At 45.5% G+C, this 25,007-nt stretch overlaps 1 protein-coding gene across 1 annotated transcript in view; it reads left to right on the plus strand.

The window, feature by feature from the left end:
- HIP1R (huntingtin interacting protein 1 related) overlaps positions 1-25,007 on the plus strand; it is a 360,114-nt gene that overhangs the window by 195,283 nt on the left and 139,824 nt on the right. Inside the window, exons 11-15 of the mRNA XM_069214961.1 lie at positions 1,796-1,942; positions 9,466-9,527; positions 9,613-9,685; positions 13,768-13,951; positions 22,203-22,291. Coding sequence (XP_069071062.1) covers positions 1,796-1,942; positions 9,466-9,527; positions 9,613-9,685; positions 13,768-13,951; positions 22,203-22,291 — 555 coding nt within the window. The remainder of the gene's footprint in view (positions 1-1,795; positions 1,943-9,465; positions 9,528-9,612; positions 9,686-13,767; positions 13,952-22,202; positions 22,292-25,007) is intronic.

The raw sequence follows: 25,007 nt of genomic DNA on the forward strand, positions 1-25,007 counted from the left end.
GTGACAATTCCAATTTACAATTTGATTCTTGGGTTTCCGTGATTTCCCTCATTGAATAATCCCAATCTCATCAACTGCCTGCCTGCCATCAGCTGTTGACTTTTCAGCTGACAAGCTGCCATCTGTACCTGAGTTTTGTTTTTTTTAAATCCCAAAAATGTTTTTGCTTGTCTTGTAGGACCCAGATGTGTAACTGAATAGTGGGATTACCAGTCGTATTATGCAAAGTGATGTTGGTTAACTTTGGTTTGCCCATTTCAAAATGGTTTGAACAGGTGTTATTTTTACCCCACTTAGTGTCACTCAGTTTATTGACCTTGCAAGAGAGAAAGGCAAAGACGGCCACTTAAGAACTGATCTTGCGACCTGCAAATTGCCCGGTCAGGTGTCCCATTGGCAACTCTGCAATCTTTCCGTTTCAGAACTACATCCTCCTCAGACCCTTAAGGATGTTACTTATAGACTGACAGAGTATGGGCATACTGAAGGTATTCAGTGTATTAAAATAAAATATCATGTACGGTGTAGATATTACCTAAAATGAGGTACTGTTTGCAGAATACCACATTACGTCTTTTTCCCCTCAGATAAACTGCACACAGAAAATAGATTTTACAAATGTTTTATAGATGTGTAGAACGTTTTTGGTAAGAGAAATGGCTCTGGAACAGGTATTGCACATTTAGACGATCTAAGGCATTTCTACTTGTTTGTGAAATAATTTATTTTGGCAAATACAACTTGGAGCTGATCCTAGTTTTTGCTTCCTAAAAAAAAAGTGGTTATATGGGCCTGTTCCTGAGGGCTGAAGTTAGTTATTATGTGAGTAAGACATTGTGCATTTCCACTATGAATATTCATGAGACAAATTGCATAAACTCCTTCTGAAGATATGGTTGTTTGCCTAGAGGTTATACGGAAAACCTGCCTTGCCCCAGTCCTCACTGACTGTCGGCAAGTGTTTAAGGCCCAAAAAGTAAGACTCATCTTGTGAACGTGAACCTCATTTGCAAAGGTAGCAAGAACCAAAGGCCAGCAGCTGAAACTCCTGAGGCAAACCAGTCTCGCGAGTATAGAATTCTCACCCACAACCCAGCAGTCAATGTGTGAGTTGTCCCCTTTTATAGGCACTCTCAATATTTGCTAATTACGCAGTAGATAGACCAGGGCATAGTGATCTCCTCAAGATCAGGTGTTTTTTCCAAGATACAGGCTAAGTACAAATCTCCTGCTTCTCTAGTTACACTACTGAACTAATCAATCAATCAATCAATCAATCAAAGAGACATTTATAGCGCGCAACTCACCCGTGAGGGTCTCAAGGCGCTAGGGGGTGGGGGGAGAGGGGACGGGAGATCACTGTTCGAAAAGCCAGGTTTTAAGGCTCTTCCTGAAGAGTAGGAGGTCCTGGGTCTTGCGGAGGTGGGTGGGGAGGGAGTTCCAGGCTTTGGAAGCATGCAATGAAGCCATTTTCACATCCCCTGAAGAGTAGGAGGTCCAGGGTCTTGCGGAGGTGGGTGGGGAGGGAGTTGCAGGCTTTGGAAGCATGCAATGAAGCCATTTTCACATCCCCTGTGTCTTTGGGGAGCCAGAGTGAGTGTTAGGACATTGAGACAAAGTACCAGTGGCTTGTTCAGCCACAAAGTGGCAAGATCCTCTACAGGCCCTTGGAAGTCGATCTTGTGAGTCCGTCTTTGACTGTGTAACATTGCTGCAAGTCTCAGTAGTCCGCCTGAGAACTAATATGTCTTCCATGAAGCCTCATTTTGTTTTCCTATTGATCTTTTGAGTACAGAACCCACCAAATTTCTTGCGAGCTTCAGCCCTGGCAGAGCACGTCAAGCCTGTGGTGGTGATTCCCAACGAGGCCAGCGAGCCCCCCGAAGACGAGGAGCCCGAGAGTTTGATCGAGATCAGCACTGCGCAGCCGGTGGAACAGCCGGTGAGTGGGGGGTGTCAATGTTCGCCTAGTCTTGATTTCATGGCATGCACCTGTGGTCCGCATCACACGCAGCTGATAGATTAAGACCTCAAATATTAAAAATGCATGTGTTTGGTGATAATTAAGGTGACCTATGTCTTGGTGAGGCTGCCAGTGCGCTGTACCTCAGTACAAAATAGTTACTGTCTTGTGCCTACAAATCTCCAAGACGTACATTATTGGCAAAAACTTTAGTAGGAGTCACAACCCAGATTGAAGTTGTGCAGCGGCTGAAATGGAAGTCTAAGAGTAGATATAAGGGGGATCTTATGGGCATTCGGTTCAGCTCTTACAGACAGACCGGTATAAAGTATAAATGGAATCATGCATCCAAGCATTCATCCATCTTAGCCTCAGTTAAGGTCCATATTTCAAAGTTTGCCTCCTTGATGGGAGTGCATGTTTTTGCCTGTAGAGGATTTTGTTTCAGATTTTAGGTGCTGGTTGGGGATATTTTGTGGAGAGTGTGGTGAGCTATAATTGCTTTTCACCTCCAGTTGGTTTTTATTATGATAGGATTTGGAATTTCTCTTTCCCAGGAACTGTGTGGATGTGGTGTGGTCTGTTTTTCACAGACTTAAACAAGCTTTGACTTTGCTAAATTGTATTTTTTGGTGGTCAGCGAAATCCAGTCTGTGAGAACCAGGGCTCTGAGTAGCAGGACCTGGTACTCTAAGATGGTCTTGAATGTCCCCAAAGCTGTGGATTTTGTTGACTGAGGTAGTTTCTTGCCTAGCGAGGAGGGCAGAGTTAGGAGCGTTTGGTTTAATTGAAAGTAACTGTGTAAGCAGAATATTTCGTTTTGATCGTTCAATTGCAAGATTATTTGTTGGATCGTTGTCGTCTGGATAACAAGGGGAGGCTTTGAGGTTCTTCCTTAGTAATGAGAGTACACAGTTCCATTCTCCATTGTCTAATGGGACTGGTTGGCGCAGTAATTCTGAAAAATAAACATTCATTACTGTTCTTTAGATCAGAAAAGCAAACAAGTATTTGTAAAGTGCTTTGAGTCCTTTTCCATGCTGATTCTGCAATACTATTTTTTCATCCCAAAGCTGGAGGCCAGGCTCCCAATGAAGGCTGTGACAGCAGGTACAACTTTAAAGATAAATCCCTTAGGGGCCGCTCCTCCATAAGGGCAGCGACAGCTGCAAAACTTTTCCACAAAAACAATAATAAACTTTGTTTATTATTGATTTTGGGGGAAAGGGGCGGGCCACGGGGTTGATGAGCAAGCACACCGCCTCAGAGCGCATGTCTGTTTGGCCGGCCGTCTCGGGCCCGCCAAACACACATGCGCACAGGGCTCCCAGTCTGCCTGGGAGCGCCCGCCAGGGGGCTCTCAGCAAATCCTGACGCTGTTAGCGCAGGGCAGGCTGGGAGCCTGTTCCTGCAGGAAGAGGTGAGGAGCAGCGCTGTTCTTGCGGCGGCCCAGGTAATTTGTTTTATTTTTAATTGAATTCACTCCACCTGCCTCCCTCGCGTGCCGCCCCGCCACCATTGCATGAGCCACGACTGAAATCGCTCCCACCAAGGGTTCATCATCATATGTAGGGCATTGATAAAGTATTGTGTATTTCTAAAGATGATCATCTGGTGCTGATGAATTAAACCACAAAACCAGTCTTGTAGCTACAGACTACTTGTAACAGATATTTGAGGAAAGAAAAGCCGTATTTTTAACCTTCTATGGCATTTCAAGAGAGGATTAATTCCGGATAGTCAAGTGGATGGCGTTCCATAGTAAAACACTTTGCGCTCTAAATCATCATGACAGTGTTTCCGGACATTGATCATGTTATAGCGCACAGACGTGAAAGGCAGCCACTTGGTAACCTGTACCATCAGGTAAGTCCTACAATCAGTAATTCCTTGATTTGTAGAATGTGCACCGAGTGTGAGTGTGGATAGTTGCCGATCCCCATGTAGGCTTTGGTATGATGCAACACCCCCTCGCCTTTGCATTGGGTATCTAAGCCCTTGCAGCAGGCAGTCTCTTAAAGAGGTATGGACTATTTCAACCATCTGTTTTACAGTCTCCATTATTTTAATTTTTTAGTTTTGCATTTGAACCAAAGCGATAAAGCCATTGGTCTGGTTGGGTCCACTCATCACATATTCATTTTACTTTTCACGTCTGATGCAATTTATAGTAATTGATGTTTCTGTGTAAAATCGCATTAAAAAAAATCAACCTCTTCTTAGCACGTTGGTTATTTTGAAATACCGACTTTTCATTAAAATTATTTAATCGTAACGAGTTCCAACATAATTCAAAATTGGCCAGCACCTTCATCATATTAATTAGAACAAGCTGACAGACAGTAAAAGTACCAGGGCTGCTTTCTGTTCTCAAAGGTGGAACCTGACTGCTCCAAATTAGGGACCTCTAGCGTCAGCTTTCATGATTACTGCAACCTCCCCGTGGCATTTCTGGACAAACACATGGTGGTTAATTATAAGATATAGAAAAGTTCCTGCTTTATTCTGGAGCAGTTTCACCATGTAGCGCCATGAGGTACATTTAACAGGCACGGCTTTTCATTACTTGTAGACGTGTGATTTTTCTGCCTGGCTGCTGGAGGGTTTGAGTGCCACACCCTCCTCCCCGGGTCTAGGCACACCTTGTTCTTTTCTTGTCGTCTAAGGTAATGAGGGCTGTGGTGTTGTTTACCTCACTGGTAACTCATCCTTGTAGCACAAAGAACTCCGTGTTCATGATAATGTTGTTTCTTACCTCGTGGCGGTTTAAATAATTGCTTGTGCACTTAATAGAGCATTCCCACCACCTAAAAGTATGCCTATAAATGTAAGTGCTGAACGTAATGTTTTTTTCCTTTTTAGAGTTTAAAAAAATACATTTGGTCACTTACTATGCGTACAAGTGAAAGAATTGTAAGAAAAGTCCTGGACTGGGTAATCAGGCCTGGGCCTGCTTCCTGTCTGCGTCACAGTTCACTTCAAAGTTTTGGCCGTGAACCGAAAATGTAATGAACACCGGGTCAGGCACATTCTTTTGCACATTGCTTTCATACAATCTAGTTTTCTTTTTTGCGTTCATACTGGGCTTTGCATACGTTTCTTTTTACATGTTTATTCAACGACCTTGTTTTTTTATTTGTTTCGTGTTCTTTTTGTGTATCCCTTATCCGTTTTGTCTTCTTCCTCGATTAGGGATTTTTTTTTATTTTCCTCCTCTTTACTTTCGGTAGTCCTCCTTATTTAAAATTTGTGGGCCTCATCTTTGCTTTGTGCCTGGCTTTTGATATTCTCCATATGGGCATTTGAATACCTGTTTCATTTATGTTTACGACGCACTCCCGCGTCCAAAACATTAGAGATTCAGAAGAAAGATATTTAAAATAAACAAAACAACTAAAGCAAAACATCCGTACAAACGAGCAGCGCAAAACACTCAATCAAACTGCAAACATGAACGGCGACAAAAGAGAAAAAAAAATATTTGCAAAACTAATTTGCCCACGTCACCATAATTAAATGTCAAAGGCTATTCATGAGGTCAAAATTCCTGACCTTACCCCTTAAGTGCTACTTATTTATCTGAAAGTGTTGCTTCTGGCTGCCATCTGCTGGACAGGTTTAGTGTTGCACTTAATTCAATCTGTGTGCACACTTTATTAATGCTTCTCACTGCATAATCACAGCCTTGTGTGTTAAAAAAAAAACCACACCAGGTCGGGAAGCCCAAGGCCCAACTAGCGTTTAATGAAAAATAGCAGGTAGCCAAGCAAAAGATAGATGACAATTGTCATTTCAACCGACCAGAGATCTCGCTAGAAGTTTATTGGAACTAAGACCTAAAAACTTGCAAATTGTGTATGTGTTTCTCTCCATGCAAGTAAGTGCACGAAGACCACGTGACAGAAACTTTTTGTTCACTAACTATTCAGGTGTGAGGCTCTTCCTCCCTCCCCCCCCCCCCCCCCCCCCCCCCCCCCCCCCCCCCCCCAAGGAAGCTCAGGACCGCTTTGAAGGGAAGATATTATTCCTACCTTCAACACTAACTCCATTCTTCTCACAAAATCCCACTTCCCTTGCCAGGGTTGTAAACAGAGTTATACTCCTGGAAAAAGTTGAGCACTATGGCTTCTAGGCTGGCTAAGGCCATGAAAGGTTTGTGAATAATATTGTCAAGGGAAGCCTCAAGAAAATGGAAAATAAAATTTATAATTGATTAAAAGACAAAACAGTTGTATCTGACAGAGACTTCTAGTTACAGATTCCTTACCTTAGAATTTCCCCCAGGCGTCAGAGGAATCTGCAACTAGAATATGTCTCTACTAGATATATCATTACCGAAGGTAAGTAACTTGTACGATTACATATATGGTTATAAGCATTTCTCTTCATAAGCATATAAAACCAAATACAAACCCATCTTCGGTATGTTTTCAGAGGTGGTAGGCTAGTACAGATCCTGACACACAGTATAAATATTAATATGTATGTGTATGTAGGCACGTGGGCTTTTTATAGCACAAACCGAAGGCAGTAGAGTGCCATACAGGGTCAAAGACCAGTATAAAGTCAACAAGTAATAGGAGAGGCAGCTGGTTTGTGATCAGTTAATGCTTTGTGATGTGTTATTTAAAGAGGTGCTTCTTAAACTCATTCCTAATTTGGAGCACCATTTGAGTGACTATGGGGATGTTATTCCAGATCCTGGGTGAATTGACAGTAAGGGCCTGCTGCCTTGTTTTTTTCATTTTTACACTACTTAGTCTGCAATCTGTTGTTGCCTTGCTGTGGGTGTGCCGTGGACCACCAGAGATTTTGGGTATTTCTACAAAATAAGTGTGGGTGCTGATTGTAATGGCTTTGTAAATGATGCAGATGGTTTTGAAGATGGTGCGGAGCAACAAGGAGAGACAATGGAGTTCCATCAGGACGGGGGCGATGGGATCATATTTCTTCAGGCCCTTGGTGAGATGAGCTGTAGCCTGTAGGATGCCTCTAAAGTACACCAGTATGGAGTCTGGAAGGCTGTGCTGTGCAGCTTTACCGACACCCAAATCCAAGAGTATGAGTGCTTGAACAGCAGTTCTGAAGTTGCTCTCTGAAAGAGACCGTTTCACCTTCTTTAGAAGAGTGAGCTGGTAGAAGGTTGTTTTTTTATGCCTATGTGTTTCTTGTGGGCGAGGATTTTGTCCAGGGTGAATCCAAAAGACGTGGCATTCAGTGAGAGTTGGAGTTCACAGCCATCAAGGTTCATGTCATTGAGCCAGGTTTATATTGTTTCTCGTTTCCTGTTCTTAGCAAATAACAGGAATTCTGTCATGGTTGGGTGGAGCTTCAGCTAGGCTTTGGTCAGGGTGAGGATGATGAACATGCAGTGTTTGAGGCACTGGATGTCTGAAGGAGAGGACTTTCAAGAAGAGTTGAAAGATTCTGGTAAACTTTGATGCTGCTATGAGTAGAGCACCAAGCGGCTCCATGCAGTCTGAAGATGTCAGCGGACTGTATGAAACCCTGGGGTACTCCCCACATGATATGGAACTTTTGGGACCTGGCGGTGCCATGTGACCAATTTGGTGATAGTTGGAAAGCTAGGAGGAAGCACTGAAAGACATTGCTCATGAATCCATTTGGGACTCAAAGGTGCGCATGAGGGTGAGATGGACGATGGTGTCAAAGGCATGTGAGAAAACAGGCAGTATAATGACGCTTAGGCAGTATCATGAGGCAGGGGTCATTTTCATCTCTGGTCAGGAGGGCATCCTCTACAATGTGTAAGGTAACGATCTCTGTGCTGCAGCGTGATCTGTAGCCAAACTTGTAGTTGTGCATTTGGCATTAATGTGATCTTGGAGTTGAACATTTTTAGGGATCTTACCGATGAGTGCTAGGTGAGTCATCAGCCAGTAGTTGGATAGGTCTTAAGTAAATGAGGGAGCTGCAATGAGTCCAAAACTTTGCCACAAGACGATTCTGTCAAATAAGAAAATGTGACTCTGTGAGCAAAGTTAGAAAGACCCTACAGTGACTTCCAGTGACAGAGTATTCAATTTACGATAATATGCCTTATGCACAGGGTTTAGTAGAGCAGAGAAAAATCTCCGCTCTCCTATCATTTCACTGGAAGACAGCTTTGATCTAATTCCCACGTGCTGTTTACTGTTCCAGGGTTTAAACGCTTAAGCATTGAAGGTTGAACCTCATTCTGTTTTGGTCCACGCCTCTGGAACAACCTCCCTCTTCAAATGAAATGTATCTGTTCCCATTTGAAGTTGAGGAAAGCCTTAAAAACTCTCCTTTTCTGTTAGAATTCTGACCTTTGCTCGTATCATGTTCCTAGCTTCAATGTGCCATTTTGTTGAACATGCGCCTCACAAATAAAGAAATAGAAATAGACATTGACAATGATGAGTAGGGGCGAGATAGCACTGCAGTGAGAGCTTTGATGAAGAACAAGGTTTTAAGGAAGTATGTTTGCGTGATCTGCAAGTGATGGTGCTTTGAAGGCTGAGATGTGACTGATTCTATGCAAAGGGTGAGTGTAAGAGATGAAGCAGGCTTGATATTGTCGATGTGCTGAACTTCTGTATCTGAAGAGGTTAATGGCTTTCTACTGTTCTGTGGAGTGAGGAATAAGTGGGTTGTGCAGAAGGTTGATTCAGTGTTTGATTGGCTTGAAAAGTTTTCCGTTTGTGTTGGTGGCTTCATTGATAGTATACTTACGTGTTGAAGTATACATATGTGCAAATAGATCTTTGCCCTTATAGAAGGATTCTAGTTTTACAATTTTGCTACACACCAAGGTCTCATACCATTGACCTCTGTCCATTGTTGGGATTCTTGGTGGTCACTATTAGCTATAAGTGGTTAAATCTGTGGGCATATTTACATTAACCATGCTTGTAACTCAACTATTCTCATGCAGGCTTATTCAACAGTTTCTCTTTTGCTCCTTAGGTTTCTTTACTTGATAACAGAAGCCAGTAGATGGGTGGGTGGCGGCCATCAGTTCAACAGGAAAAGCAATGATATAGCTCCTTGTTAATATTCCATAGACCTCCTTTTTGCTTATATTTTAAATAGTTTTTGGTTCTGTAGTTTTCTTGTGTGTAAGTACTGTTAGTATTCAGTTTGTCAACCTCCAGTGGGTGGGAAACGGAATTACCCGTGCACAGGAGTTAAAATCAGAGTAAATGATGACAAGCTCCAAACCCAATCTCCATGTTGTCACCATTATTCTCTATACATTATGGGATTAAATGATGAACAGAGACCAGAGACATCTTTAGTAAAGCAGCGATGTGAGAAGAGTGAGAAAACTGAGGCTTGCTTGTGTCCATGATTATAACACAGCTCAACTCAAAGTGAAAATGTCTGACTTGGACTATAGTGCTACAGAACATAAAAAAGGCGATTTCTCACCAGAAAACTGTATTTAGGTTGTGTAGGTTTTTATTACTAGAGCGTTTATACTTTGATTAATCTTTTGTATTCGTTACTTGTTGTAGGTTGTGGAAGATTTGTTTGTCCAAAACTTTGGGCCACCCAATGGCTTTGTCAAGGATGACCGGTAAGTGAATCGCTGAACTAGCTATGAATAGGAACCAGCAGGCCCTCCGGATGTTGGTGATACATGTTTCCCTTTTTACTTTCAGGGACTTTCAAATCGAGAGCCTGAAGAGTGAAATAGAGATGCTTCGAGCAGAGCTTGAAAAAATTAAATTGGAGGTAAAGTCTTCATGTTTTAGAAGATGTCAGCATGTTTGATAATCAAGGGCTTGTGTGAACACTTTGAAAATGTGGGTTAAAGGATCAAGCATGTAGAAGCCTTAATTTGTTTTTGGGAAGCTGAACTGTGGCCACTGTGGCGCAAAAGCTAGCTCCCTTGTCTTCGGGCACTCATAGGGTTGGTGGAAAGATGCAAGACTAAGCTTCACGTGAGACCAATGTGATCATAATCACAACTAAACGGTAGTAGACATGGGGAGAGGGAGCACATTGATAGTGAGATCACACTCCTACACAAGAAGACACAAACGAGGGATCAAGGAAATACACACTCGATTAAGGGGGATAAAACGGCTCTCCGGTTCAGACACCTCCATTAAACTGGGGTTTTGAGAACAGAGCTACAGTTCGAAGCTGCAGATACCAAGCCTGGATCCCCCATAAGAACAGAATCTAGCTAAGACTTCCCAATGCTGGTCATGAGAAAATAAACTGTGCCAAGATACTATTAAAAGCAATGGATGTTGTACTACATAGAAAAGCGTAACACATGGTGGTAAAGATTTATTTTCCAAATAATTATGGTTGCAATTTTTAAAACGAGTTGATTGATGGTTTATGGCAGTTAAATTGGAAATGGGCCTTGAGAACAGATCATGGCGTGTCACTTCTAGTGATACCAGTCAAGGACTGCACGTGCAAAGATGTACCAAAGTAAAATGTAGAAGACTGTTGGCCAACTTAGATCTTCTTAGAAGCCATGTTACTTATTCGCTCAGTTGGGACTGGATTGCAACCAGAAGTAACATGCACCTACCCTCCCAAGAGGCTCTACATACCTGGCCAGGGGTACAGCTGTTAATTGAAAATACAGTGTGAATTTGCATTTTCCATAGCCCTCAAATATCATTCAATAATGCAATATTATAATGCTGTGGAATGTTTGAAATCTGGGCAAAATGCTCTGTTGAATGCAGCTAATTTCAACAAAGCCCCTTGGAATTTCCACAGCCTGCCACCCCTGCCCCCTTCATGACTTTGTTCTACAGCCTTAATTGTGTCCACTCCCTGTGTATGCACTCTGGGCGCTTCTCTGTACAGAACTCCATTGCTCCTTAGTTAGGATTGCACTATATAAATATCCATACGTACATGCATGGATTGAAACAGACTTCAGTTTCAACAATCTGCTCACAAAACAAAGAATTGATTGTGGATTAGGCTCTCGCATAACACATAAACTACATTTTGCAATGGGGAAACTAGATCAGGAAATTATTGGTCACTTATCATCTACCCTTTGAAATGAAACGCTTGAAAAGAGAACATTTTGTTCTGAAAACATATTTCACCTCACTGTCTCCAGAAGTAGAGAAGCAGTGATTGATTCTCCTGAGACATTCATCCAACAAATGTCAAGATATTCCTGTGAGTTGGCTTAGTGATCTCAAAAGATTTTGACCCAAGAGTGCAATCACATGATTATACGTGACGTTTAAACATGAAGGAAACAGTATAAGGAAAACAACATTAATGGTAAACCTAGAGGTGTAGCAGACGTTTCTCTGTTCATATCAAATCAATTGATAAAGGTAAGTGGCTTCTTTAAATATGGTGATGTGCCAAAACCCACTTGTGTAACTGTTTTCTGAAGTCTTAATTCTTAAATTAATTTGAAAAAAGTATGAAATCTAAGCATCGTAACTATCTCTGACGATTTACAACTATGAAATGATTCACAGAAAACACCAGTTGTTTGCCTGGAAATCAAAGCAACTATATATTTACCGGCTTACTCCTACAGTCCTGTGTTTACTCCTGAGGACTGCTTGCAGACAGCCCAACTGTTGAGGAAATGTTTATCTGCATAGAGATTTTTTTTTTAATCATCCATCCTATTTGCACACATAATCCATCTTTTTATACAAGTGAGTTTGTGTGTGCTAGTGGGTGGAACAATATTGGCAATATTTGTGAATATTCACATGAATGACTGTGGGTTCCACCATCTTCCCAGTCATCACCCCCTGCCTCTCCATGGAATGCACCTGTGTCCCCCCACCATTCCCTGACCTAACACTGCAGAAGATCCACCATGCTGTGATTGACACCAAGCCCAGTTTGCAGTGTTATAAATCTGCAAATCGTGGGTCTTTGAATCGGGAATAGGAATTTCCGCCACAAGGTTAACTTTTTGTCTTGTGCTTTTAGGTTCCATATGGTTGGACAACGTATTTTGTGAATTTGGTTTTCAGCTGCTGCATTAGATTACACATTTATTATTGGAGAGCTGTATCATAAATGTGGGAGTTTTTTTAGTCAAATTAAGACCAGAAGGTGGCTGGCCTGTGCAGACTATTAGTGTAGGTGGCAGTAGGGAAACCTCCCAAAAGCACAACTCACTGAATGAAGACAAAATGATTTGAATGTTGTGTAGGATGCTAATGGCATTTATGTAATGATGAGAAATGCATTAAAATACAAATCATTTCAAGCTGAACCTTGCTGGGAAATGAAAGTCTTCACAGAACAAGCATCCTTAATATCCAGTTCCCTTGTGCAGGGTGGCTAAAGGAATTGGTGCTTTCAGAGGCTATCTGCCATGCCTGATAGTGCATACATTAACCAGATGGTGCATGGATTAAACAGAATAAACAGATTTCCATTCTGTATGTAAAATTTAAAAACAAAACCTTGACCTCACCCTACGACTCAGGAAATTGATAAGAAATAAAATAAAATTGATAAAAAATGAAAGAGCCTCAAATCAGCCAGCCAGCCAGCTAGTCAATGAAATGTTCTAGAGCAGCAGTGGATCCTTGCATACATGGCATGGAGCAGTAAAGGAAGGTACAATAACATGTTAATGAGGATGATGGGTGGTCAAAGTACTTAGTAACAATGGAAGTGGAGAAGATTCTACAGCTCATATGGGGATCATAAAAGTACCCCCACAAAGCTATTTTTAAAGGCATTTGTTAAATTTAAAATTAGGTTAACAAAAAAGTTTCTTTTAACAAGCTCCACCTAGTCTGAGATGATGAAAGTCTGCAGTTGATCAAAATCTGCTGTTGTTATGGGTGACAGATGAAAGTATGCGGAACAAAAAAATACATTATAAATGAAGAAAAGGAATGGGGGAATTGGTTATAGGAAAGGCGCTCACAGAAAATCACCAAATAGTATTTATGAGCCAATAAATAATGACACAGTGCTCCTGGAAGGAGGGTCCTCCCAACTCCTCCAAAGTTTCTCGGGAGAAACAAATAAGATTCAAAAGGGACCAAGGCACTCGTGCAAATGACAAGAAACTTTAGTGTCCGTGTTTAACACAAGTAGTGACTTCTTCTTGTAATCCAAGTTATACTCAAAATAAATGTTGTCAGTAGTCAGCAGCTTAAATCCATTCTTCTGTTTATTGTTGAGGATTGTTCTCCTTGTACACGGTCAAAAAACCAACAGCCAACACGTGTTTCGTCATGCGAGAGGATAATCTCACTGACTTCCTCAGGGCTGTGAAGGATACAATTATAACTATTCACAGACATGAATATCATGTAACCTGTCTATTGACAGATTTAGTTGCTAAAACCCATCACCATTACCAGGACAATGGGAAATGAACCACCGAAAAGAAGAAAACGCAAAACAAGGAGGGGTAAGAGAGGAGGTAACTGCAGAGGAAAGAAAGGGAATGAGAGCCAGGTCATGGATCAAGGAGAAATAAAAGATAAGAATGAGGGTACTATCTCTATCAACAATCTGTCAAACACAGTATTAACATCACATGATCTTTCATTGTTAAATAAGGGCCTTGGCTTTTGCCCTGGCAATTTTGGTGATTTTCAGAAAATAAAAATAGATTTTTTAAAGTTTATCAGACGTCTGAAACTCAAAATACATTAGTTGATTGTCATTTTGTGACTGTATTTCATACGGCATATAGGCCCTTCGTTCGGAAGACTTGGGATAGGCTTGGATGTTTTGCTGCTGAAAATGTCGACTTGTTTTGATTTGAATGAAAATGCCCTGTTCCTTGCAAGTTTCTCTAGTTCCATACGTCTTCCACTCTTTCCCTGCAGGCCCAGAGGTACATCACGCAACTAAAGAGCCAAATTAACAGTCTTGAGGCGGAGCTGGAGGAGCAGCGCAAACAGAAGCAGAAGGCCCTGGTGGACAACGAGCAACTGCGCGACGAGCTGGAGAACCTGAAGAAACTGAGGCTTGAGAATGAGAAGACGCAGGCTCTCTACACGGACGCAGAAAGTAGGCCGCACAAGAGTCAATCCCTTTATTGCCTGTTCAGATCTCTCAGTTCAGTTCAGTGGTCCACACAACATGCGAGCTACTCTCCCATAGTACGTGCAGGCAGTTGTCTTCATGATCCATGTTCTTAGCAACACATGGCGGTGAAAAGGCCTTGTGGCTCAACGATGTCCCTGGTCATTACAGTGCCACAGCGATGGCTGGCTCCCTGTCTAAGTTGTGCACCTAGTAGTCAGACCAAAGCTGAAGAGGGTCTGTTTGGTGCAACTTTGGGTCTTGCAGACTGGAACCCTCATTCGGAATTGGGGCTACATAAGCGGGAATGGTAATTCCATTACAGCTTAGTTCTGCCACTACATTTAGGTTGCAAAACATAGGGACATTATCATGGTGGGAAGGTTACGAAGGCCTTATTCTGCATGTCAGCTTCGCTGTATGGAGGCAATGTTTTGCTCGTAGTAATGGTGACCGAATTACTTTGAAGTACTCTAGTAACTGCTGAACGTCAATGGAAATGATAAAATGTTCAGTAGCCACACTGTAGGAAAGTACCATCTTGCCTGGCATGTTACCCCCATTTTTCACTGTATATATGTTGTTTTAGTTGTATGTGTCACTGGGACCCTGGTAACCCAGGGCCCCAGTGCTCATAACTGTGCCTGAATGTGTTACCTGTGTAGTGACTAACTGTCTCACTGAGGCTCTGCTAATCAGAACCTCAGTGGTTATGCTCTCGCATTTCTTTCCAAATTGTCACTGACAGGCTAGTGACCATTTTTACCAATTTACATTGGCTTACTGGAACACCCTTATAATTCCCTAGTATATGGTACTGAGGTACCCAGGGTATTGGGGTTCCAGGAGATCCCTATGGGCTGCAGCATTTCTTTTGCCACCCATAGGGAGCTCTGACAATTCTTACACAGGCCTGCCACTGCAGCCTGAGTGAAATAACGTCCACGTTATTTCACAGCCATTTTACACTGCACTTAAGTAACTTATAAGTCACCTATATGTCTAACCTTTACCTGGTAAAGGTTGGGTGCAAAGTTACTTAGTGTGAGGGCACCCTGGCACTAGCCAAGGTGCCCCCACATTGTTCAGAGCCAATTCCCTGAACTTTGTGAGTGCGGGGACACCATTACACGCGTGCACTACATATAGGTCACTACCTATATGTAGCTTCACCATGGTAACTCCGAATATGGCCATGTAACATGTCTATGATCATGGAATTGCCCCCTCTATACCATCCTGGCATAGTTGGCACAATCCCATGATCCCAGTGGTCTGTAGCACAGACCCTGGTACTGCCAAACTGCCCTTCCTGGGGTTTCACTGCAGCTGCTGCCAACCCCTCAGACAGGCAGCTGCCCTCCTGGGGTCCAGCCAGGCCTGGCCCAGGATGGCAGAACAAAGAACTTCCTCTGAGAGAGGGTGTGACACCCTCTCCCTTTGGAAAATGGTGTGAAGGCAGGGGAGGAGTAGCCTCCCCCAGCCTCTGGAAATGCTTTGTTGGGCACAGAGGTGCCCAATTCTGCATAAGCCAGTCTACACCGGTTCAGGGACCCTTAGCCCCTGCTCTGGCGCGAAACTGGACAAAGGAAAGGGGAGTGACCACTCCCCTGACCTGCACCTCCCCTGGGAGGTGTCCAGAGCTCCTCCAGTGTGCTCCAGACCTCTGCCATCTTGGAAACAGAGGTGCTGCTGGCACACTGGACTGCTCTGAGTGGCCAGTGCCACCAGGTGACGTCAGAGACTCCTTGTGATAGGCTCCTTCAGGTGTTAGTAGCCTTTCCTCTCTCCTGGGTAGCCAAACCCTCTTTTCTGGCTATTTAGGGTCTCTGTCTCTGGGGAAACTTTAGATAACGAATGCATGAGCTCAGCCGAGTTCCTCTGCATCTCTCTCTTCACCTTCTGATAAGGAAACGACCGCTGACCGCGCTGGAAGCCTGCAAACCTGCAACATAGTAGCAAAGACGACTACTGCAACTCTGTAACGCTGATCCTGCCGCCTTCTCGACTGTTTTCCTGCTTGTGCATGCTGTGGGGGTAGCCTGCCTCCTCTCTGCACCAGAAGCTCCGAAGAAATCTCCCGTGGGTCGACGGAATCTTCCCCCTGCAACCGCAGGCACCAAAAAGCTGCATCACCGGTCCCTTGGGTCTCCTCTCAGCACGACGAGCGAGGTCCCTCGAATCCAGCAACTCTGTCCAAGTGACCCCCACAGTCCAGTGACTCTTCAGCCCAAGTTTGGTGGAGGTAAGTCCTTGCCTCAACTCGCTGGGCTGCATTGCTGGGAACCGCGACTTTGCAGCTACTCCGGCCCCTGTGCACTTCTGGCGGAAATCCTTTGTGCACAGCCAAGCCTGGGTCCACGGCACTCTAACCTGCATTGCACGACTTTCTAAGTTGGTCTCCGGCGACTTGGGACTCCTTTGTGTAACTTCGGCGAGCACCGTTTCACGCATCCTCGTAGTGCCTGTTTCTGGCACTTCTCCGGGTGCTACCTGCTTCAGGGAGGGCTCCTTGTCTTGCTCGACGTCCCCTCTCTCTACAGGTCCAATTTGCGACCTCCTGGGCCCCAGCAGCGTCCAAAAACGCCAAACGCACGATTTGCGTGTAGCAAGGCTTGTTGGCGTCCTTCCGGCGGGAAAACTCTTCTGCACGACTCTCCAAGGCGAGAGGGATCCGTCCACCAAAGGGAAAGTCTCTAGCCCTTTTCGTTCCTGCAGAAACCTCAGCTTCTTCTGTCCAGTCGAAGCTTCTTTGCACCCGCAGCTGGCATTTCCTGGGCATCTGCCCATCTCCGACTTGCTTGTGACTTTTGGACTTGGTCCCCTTGTTCCACAGGTACCCTAGATTGGAAATCCACAGTTGTTGCATTGCTGGTTTGTGTCTTTCCTGCATTATTCCTCTAACACGACTCTTTTGTCCTTAGGGGAACTTTAGTGCACTTTGCACTCACTTTTCAGGGTCTTGGGGAGGGTTATTTTTCTAACTCTCACTATTTTCTAATAGTCCCAGCGACCCTCTACAAGGTCACATAGGTTTGGGGTCCATTCGTGGTTCGCATTCCACTTTTAGAGTATATGGTTTGTGTTGCCCCTATCCCTATGTTTCCCCATTGCATCCTATTGTAACTATACATTGTTTGCACTGTTTTCTAAGACTATACTGCATATTTTTGCTATTGTGTATATATATCTTGTGTATATTTCCTATCCTCTCACTGAGGGTACACTCTAAGATACTTTGGCATATTGTCATAAAAATAAAGTACCTTTATTTTTAGTATAACTGTGTATTGTGTTTTCTTATGATATTGTGCATATGACACTAAGTGGTACTGTAGTAGCTTCACACGTCTCCTAGTTCAGCCTAAGCTGCTCTGCTAAGCTACCATTATCTATCAGTCTAAGCTGCTAGACACCCTATACACTAATAAGGGATAACTGGGCCTGGTGCAAGGTGCAAGTACCCCTTGGTACTCACTACAAGCCAGTCCAGCCTCCTACATTGGTTGTGCAGTGGTGGGATAAGTGCTTGACACTACTTACCACTCTTGTCATTGTACTTTTCATAAGAGAAAAATATACAAAACAAGGTCAGTGTATATACACATAGCCAAAAAGTTTTGCATTTCCTCTTTTCACTCTTTTCTAAGTGCTGAAAAGTACTTCTAAACTTTCAAAAAGTTCTTAAAAGTTTAAAAAGTTTTTTTTCTGTCTTTCCAAAAAGTTCTGAAAACTTTTGTCTCTTTCTCTATCACTTTAACTCTCTCTAAAAAATGTCTGGCACAGGCCAAAGTGTTGATCTGTCCAAACTTGCATATGACAACCTTAGCTGGAAAAGAGCAAGGAGTCTCTGTATAGAGAGAGGTTTGAGTGTAGGGAAGAATCCTGCCTTGGAACTGTTAATTAACATGCTTAGAGAACAGGATAAGGCCATAGGTGCCCCATCTGTTGAAAAAGTACCTAATAGTTCTCAATCTGATTCAGGGACTCCCCCAGGAAAAGATTCAGGAAAGAAACTTCCTAGCCTGCCCATTACTAGACAATCTAGCATATATGGTAAGGATGATGAGCCACACCATAGAAATAGTGTTGTCTCACATCATAGCAAAAGCATGTATTCTCACCATACTGGTAGTAATGTTTCTGTAAACCAAGCTGTTAAGTTGGCTTCTGTAAGGGACAGGTCTCCTTCTGTTCATTCCCATCATAGCTCTGTTTCTAGAAATGTCCCTCCCACCAACCCTGATGACAGAATGTTAGAGAGGGAACTCAATAAGTTGAGGGTGGAACAAACCAGACTGAAGCTTAAAAAGCAACAGCTGGATTTGGCTAGACAGTCTTTTGAATTAGAGAAGGAAAGACAGAAGTTGGGTTTAGATACCCATGGTGGCAGCAGCAGTATTCCCCATAGTCATCCTGCAAAAGAGCATGATTCCAGGAATCTGCACAAGATAGTTCCCCCTTATAAGGAGGGTGATGACATTAACAAGTGGTTTGCTGCACTTGAGAGGGCCTGTGTTGTACAGGATGTCCCTCAAAGGCAGTGGGCTGCTATCCTATGGCTATCATTTAGTGGAAAAGGTAGGGATAGGCTCCTTACTGTAAAAGAAAATGATGCTAATAATTTCCAAGTTCTTAAGAATGCACTCCTGGATGGTTATGGCTTAACCACTGAACAGTACAGGATAAAGTTCAGACAGACCGCAAACCTCTACTTTGGCTAAAACAAATGAAAGGTGAAAATCCTAAATTGTTGAGGTGGTCCATATCCCTACAGGGAATGGACTATACAGTGGAACATAGACCTGGGAGTAGCCACTCCAATGCAGATGGACTCTCCAGATATTTCCACTTAGACAATGAAGACTCATCAGGTCATGGCTAGTCTTATTGTCCTTCGTTTGGGGGGGGGGGGGGTTGTGTAGGAAAGTACCATCTTGCCTGGCATGTTACCCCCATTTTTCACTGTATATATGTTGTTTTAGTTGTATGTGTCACTGGGACCCTGGTAACCCAGGGCCCCAGTGCTCATAAGTGTGCCTGAATGTGTTACCTGTGTAGTGACTAACTGTCTCACTGAGGCTCTGCTAATCAGAACCTCAGTGGTTATGCTCTCTCATTTCTTTTCAAATTGTCACTGACAGGCTAGTGACCATTTTTACCAATTTACATTGGCTTACTGGAACACCCTTATAATTCCCTAGTATATGGTACTGAGGTACCCAGGGTATTGGGGTTCCAGGAGATCCCTATGGGCTGCAGCATTTCTTTTGCCACCCATAGGGAGCTCTGACAATTCTTACACAGGCCTGCCACTGCAGCCTGAGTGAAATAACGTCCACGTTATTTCACAGCCATTTTACACTGCACTTAAGTAACTTATAAGTCACCTATATGTCTAACCTTTACCTGGTAAAGGTTGGGTGCAAAGTTACTTAGTGTGAGGGCACCCTGGCACTAGCCAAGGTGCCCCCACATTGTTCAGAGCCAATTCCCTGAACTTTGTGAGTGCGGGGACACCATTACACGCGTGCACTACATATAGGTCACTACCTATATGTAGCTTCACCATGGTAACTCCGAATATGGCCATGTAACATGTCTATGATCATGGAATTGCCCCCTCTATACCATCCTGGCATAGTTGGCACAATCCCATGATCCCAGTGGTCTGTAGCACAGACCCTGGTACTGCCAAACTGCCCTTCCTGGGGTTTCACTGCAGCTGCTGCTGCTGCCAACCCCTCAGACAGGCAGCTGCCCTCCTGGGGTCCAGCCAGGCCTGGCCCAGGATGGCAGAACAAAGAACTTCCTCTGAGAGAGGGTGTGACACCCTCTCCCTTTGGAAAATGGTGTGAAGGCAGGGGAGGAGTAGCCTCCCCCAGCCTCTGGAAATGCTTTGTTGGGCACAGATGTGCCCAATTCTGCATAAGCCAGTCTACAGCGGTTCAGGGACCCCTTAGCCCCTGCTCTGGCGCGAAACTGGACAAAGGAAAGGGGAGTGACCACTCCCCTGACCTGCACCTCCCCTGGGAGGTGTCCAGAGCTCCTCCAGTGTGCTCCAGACCTCTGCCATCTTGGAAACAGAGGTGCTGCTGGCACACTGGACTGCTCTGAGTGGCCAGTGCCACCAGGTGACGTCAGAGACTCCTTGTGATAGGCTCCTTCAGGTGTTAGTAGCCTTTCCTCTCTCCTGGGTAGCCAAACCCTCTTTTCTGGCTATTTAGGGTCTCTGTCTCTGGGGAAACTTTAGATAACGAATGCATGAGCTCAGCCGAGTTCCTCTGCATCTCTCTCTTCACCTTCTGATAAGGAAACGACCGCTGACCGCGCTGGAAGCCTGCAAACCTGCAACATAGTAGCAAAGACGACTACTGCAACTCTGTAACGCTGATCCTGCCGCCTTCTCGACTGTTTTCCTGCTTGTGCATGCTGTGGGGGTAGCCTGCCTCCTCTCTGCACCAGAAGCTCCGAAGAAATCCCCCGTGGGTCGACGGAATCTTCCCCCTGCAACCGCAGGCACCAAAAAGCTGCATCACCGGTCCCTTGGGTCTCCTCTCAGCACGACGAGCGAGGTCCCTCGAATCCAGCAACTCTGTCCAAGTGACCCCCACAGTCCAGTGACTCTTCAGCCCAAGTTTGGTGGAGGTAAGTCCTTGCCTCACCTCGCTGGGCTGCATTGCTGGGAACCGCGACTTTGCAGCTACTCCGGCCCCTGTGCACTTCCGGCGGAAATCCTTTGTGCACAGCCAAGCCTGGGTCCACGGCACTCTAACCTGCATTGCACGACTTTCTAAGTTGGTCTCCGGCGACGTGGGACTCCTTTGTGCAACTTCGGCGAGCACCGTTTCACGCATCCTCGTAGTGCCTGTTTCTGGCACTTCTCCGGGTGCTACCTGCTTCAGGGAGGGCTCTTTGTCTTGCTCGACGTCCCTTCTCTCTACAGGTCCAATGTGCGACCTCCTGGTCTCTCCTGGGCCCCAGCAGCGTCCAAAAACGCCAAACGCACGATTTGCGTGTAGCAAGGCTTGTTGGCGTCCTTCCGGCGGGAAAACACTTCTGCACGACTCTCCAAGGCGAGAGGGATCCGTCCACCAAAGGGGAAGTCTCTAGCCGTTTTCGTTCCTGCAGAAACCTCAGCTTCTTCTGTCCAGTCGAAGCTTCTTTGCACCCGCAGCTGGCATTTCCTGGGCATCTGCCCATCTCCGACTTGCTTGTGACTTTTGGACTTGGTCCCCTTGTTCCACAGGTACCCTAGATTGGAAATCCACAGTTGTTGCATTGCTGGTTTGTGTCTTTCCTGCATTATTCCTCTAACACGACTCTTTTGTCCTTAGGGGAACTTTAGTGCACTTTGCACTCACTTTTCAGGGTCTTGGGGAGGGTTATTTTTCTAACTCTCACTATTTTCTAATAGTCCCAGCGACCCTCTACAAGGTCACATAGGTTTGGGGTCCATTCGTGGTTCGCATTCCACTTTTGGAGTATATGGTTTGTGTTGCCCCTATCCCTATGTGTCCCCATTGCATCCTATTGTAACTATACATTGTTTGCACTGTTTTCTAAGACTATACTGCATATTTTTGCTATTGTGTATATATATCTTGTGTATATTTCCTATCCTCTCACTGAGGGTACACTCTAAGATACTTTGGCATATTGTCATAAAAATAAAGTACCTTTATTTTTAGTATAACTGTGTATTGTGTTTTCTTATGATATTGTGCATATGACACTAAGTGGTACTGTAGTAGCTTCACACGTCTCCTAGTTCAGCCTAAGCTGCTCTGCTAAGCTACCATTATCTATCAGCCTAAGCTGCTAGACACCCTATACACTAATAAGGGATAACTGGGCCTGGTGCAAGGTGCAAGTACCCCTTGGTACTCACTACAAGCCAGTCCAGCCTCCTACACACACCTTCCCCCCCCTCTGTATTTCGGCTGCTCTCCAAATAAGTAAGGGGTGAGTGTGGTAGGTCAGTTTAATATTCACTTTATCTCTACATTAATTGTCTTTGTTTGGTATAAGGCATTGCACTTGTTTTAATTCTAGCATACACTTTATCACTAACTTAATTCTTCTTGTCGGACATAAGGATGTGAATTTGTTTCTTTATATGCTTAATCTGCAACATTGTGTTTTCTTTTATAATTCTTTGCTTTTGGTGAGGTGACATGAAGGGGAAAGAGCGCTACCATCCAACGTTGAGTTATCTTGATTTTTCCTTTGACAGAGAAAGCGCAAGCAACAGAAGTGCGCTACACCAAGCTTAAAGAGAAGCACAGTGACCTGATAAAAACCCACGCCGACCTCCTAAGAAAGGTACGTGGTGCCCACTCTGGCCTTAGAAATCGTCCATTTTTGATCTCTACTGAAAGTCCATCTGCAGAGAATCAGGATTCTTGATTGGCACTTTCACACCTACAGCAAACCGGTTGTGTGTATGAATGTCCAGTACTATCATAGCTTTATTGAGTAGTTTTTTGGGCATTATCATGGTTTAATTTGCTGTCACTCGTATTCTGCACCCTGTGCTGTAGTGTTTTTTTTAACTTAAGGTGGAGAGCAGTGTTTAGTGCAGTGCCCTCAGAGTGCTTATGTATGCCTTTTAGTACATGCATCTGTGAAGCAGCAATTGCTCAATCGAATAAACAATCTCAGATGTGTGACATAGTAAATATTGCCTGGAGAAGGACCAAGCAGAAGGCTCGTGGAACATTGTTATACGAAAGGCTGCTGAGTTTTTTTTTCTTCCAGGTCAGACCTTATTACCAATTAGAGCCTTCGCTGTGAGCCTTTTGCTAAACCAGGTGATGGACGTCATGATTCAAATACCATTTTATTGTTATTCCTACATCCTCTGTATCCTTTACTTCACCTTCTTACTGAAGAAACTGCAGCTGAAGTGATAAGCCACAGAAGTGATAAGCCACATCGTTTTGTCGGAAACGCTGAGCTCACGGGGAAACGCTGTACTCACGCTGGTGCCGGGTGGCTCACGTCGGAGTGCAGCGCGGTGCGGCGCGGAGTACGGACGCTGCCGCCGCCACCGCTACTGCTGCATTTGGGGGGGCTCGAGGGCCCGTGGGGGAAACTTCGCAAAGGAAAATCTCGGGTGGCTCGTGGCTCGAGGTGCGGGGCTTGGAGCTGGATTGAGCGGCTCCTCAGACAAGGTGCTTAACCCGGAAGTGAAAACTCTCAACTGCCCGGCCACGGAGAGGACGAGCCCGCACCGCACCATAGCCCGGGGAGCGGTGACCACCGACGAGGACCAAAAGCACCCCGGAGACCCCGACGAGGAGACCCAGCCCCCAACCAGGAGCAGGCCCCCCTGGCAGCGACGGAGCAGTACCTCCCGGGTACCAAAACTCCGGCACAGCTCCCCCAGTAGGAGCCGCCCGCCACCCGGACCCCGGGAGCGCCTCAGCACTGCGCAAATCAGCGCTGCGCACCCCCGCCCAGAGCACGGCAGCAGGGTCATCAGAGCAGGAGTAGGGGATACCGTTGCTAGGCAGCGGGAAAGAGCGGGAAAGAGGCGTGCGGAGGAGCCCGAGGAGCCCCCTGAGGTGCCCGCGGCAGGAGACAGGGAGCTGTCCCCACAGAACCCCTGGAGGCAGCCCCAGGCGTTCCCTCCACCCTGCCCCTGGCAAAACGCCCCCCCCCCCTGCAGACTGTCACCCCAACGGGCACTGGGAGCCACAGCTTGACAGAACCACCCCTGCAGTCAGTCCTCCACCCCACGCGTGCACGGGGGCAGCCCATGCGGCCGGTGACAGGAAGCTGAGGAGTCCACAGTCCTCCTCCCCTTGCACGCTGAGTAACTGTCTTGCCCCGAATAGTAACTCGCACCTTGAGGCGAACAGAAGACGTCTCCCACAAGACTGCGTCCAGGGCTCGTATGCACGGACCCTCTGTGCACGGATAGGCTCTGCCCTCCTCGTACCTCTGTGCGCCGCCCGTAGCTGCGCCCTTCGTGGATTGTGCGGGGTCCCACGAGTTGCGCTTCGAGGGATTCCGGGAGGAGAGAGGCCATTGCGGCCGTGCAGGCGCTGCGCTCCTGTGTCACCCACGTCTTCGACTGACTTCGACTGACTTCGACTGCCTGAAGGACGGGCTCAGGAGCAAGGGGGGCCTGGAGGAGCGCGAGTAAGCGCGAGAAAGCCTACCTAGGGGGCGTGCAGGAGGGGCTGGGAGCGGTGACCCGGGACCTCAGTGAACTTGATCGTCTCAGTAATCTAGTGGGAAAACCATCCGAGAACCACGCCCTCCACAACAGCGGCCTGCTGAGCCTCGATCCAGTGCAGGACAAAACTCCTCTGTACAGTCAGCTTCTTCAAGCCTACAGATGGTCGAACAAGGTCACAGGGCTGTCGGCTAGTACCACCGCAACTAGCCGCCGTTGCAGGCTGCCTGCCAAAACACGCTGGGAGGACTACAATACCCAGAATCCCCTGGGTTTCCTGTGCGCCAAGTGGCGTGGAAGTGCTGTTACGCCCCCCGGGCACTTAAATTGCAACAAGGTACACCGCACGGTACACTGCACCGCTCTGTGGCCCTCAGAGGCCGGACTGGGCACGGGACTCTGCCTAAACTGTAAACTAACTGTAAATTAGCTGCATTACTTCTTGATTGCGCAGTTCTGTGTTTTGTGTTGCTGAATTATAGCTGGTGGTATTTACTGCAAACAACCTATGATGGCTAACTGTAATAACTCCGCCAAAAATCTAGGGGCTACTATGCTTGATAACTACCTGGTTAAGGTGGTTAAAAAGATTAATAGCGATCGCAGAGTCTCTCTAGGGAAAGGAGGTTCTCCCGTCCAGACACACCCTAGTTCCTCCCCACATATAGTGTCTACTTTTGAGGATCTGGGCGCCAACACTGATAAAGATATGATACTAACTGAGACACAGATACATTCTAATCCCTTAGACTCAACGGGTATAATTGGCGAGAGCCCATCTAGCCCCATGGTTATGGCAGAGACTCCCCCCCCCCCCCCAACCAGTAAGAGCAGTTAGGGCTTGTAGAAAGTCGT

This window comes from Pleurodeles waltl, chromosome 11, assembly GCF_031143425.1.
Source record: "Pleurodeles waltl isolate 20211129_DDA chromosome 11, aPleWal1.hap1.20221129, whole genome shotgun sequence".
In the NCBI taxonomy this organism is placed as follows: Eukaryota; Metazoa; Chordata; class Amphibia; order Caudata; family Salamandridae; genus Pleurodeles; species Pleurodeles waltl.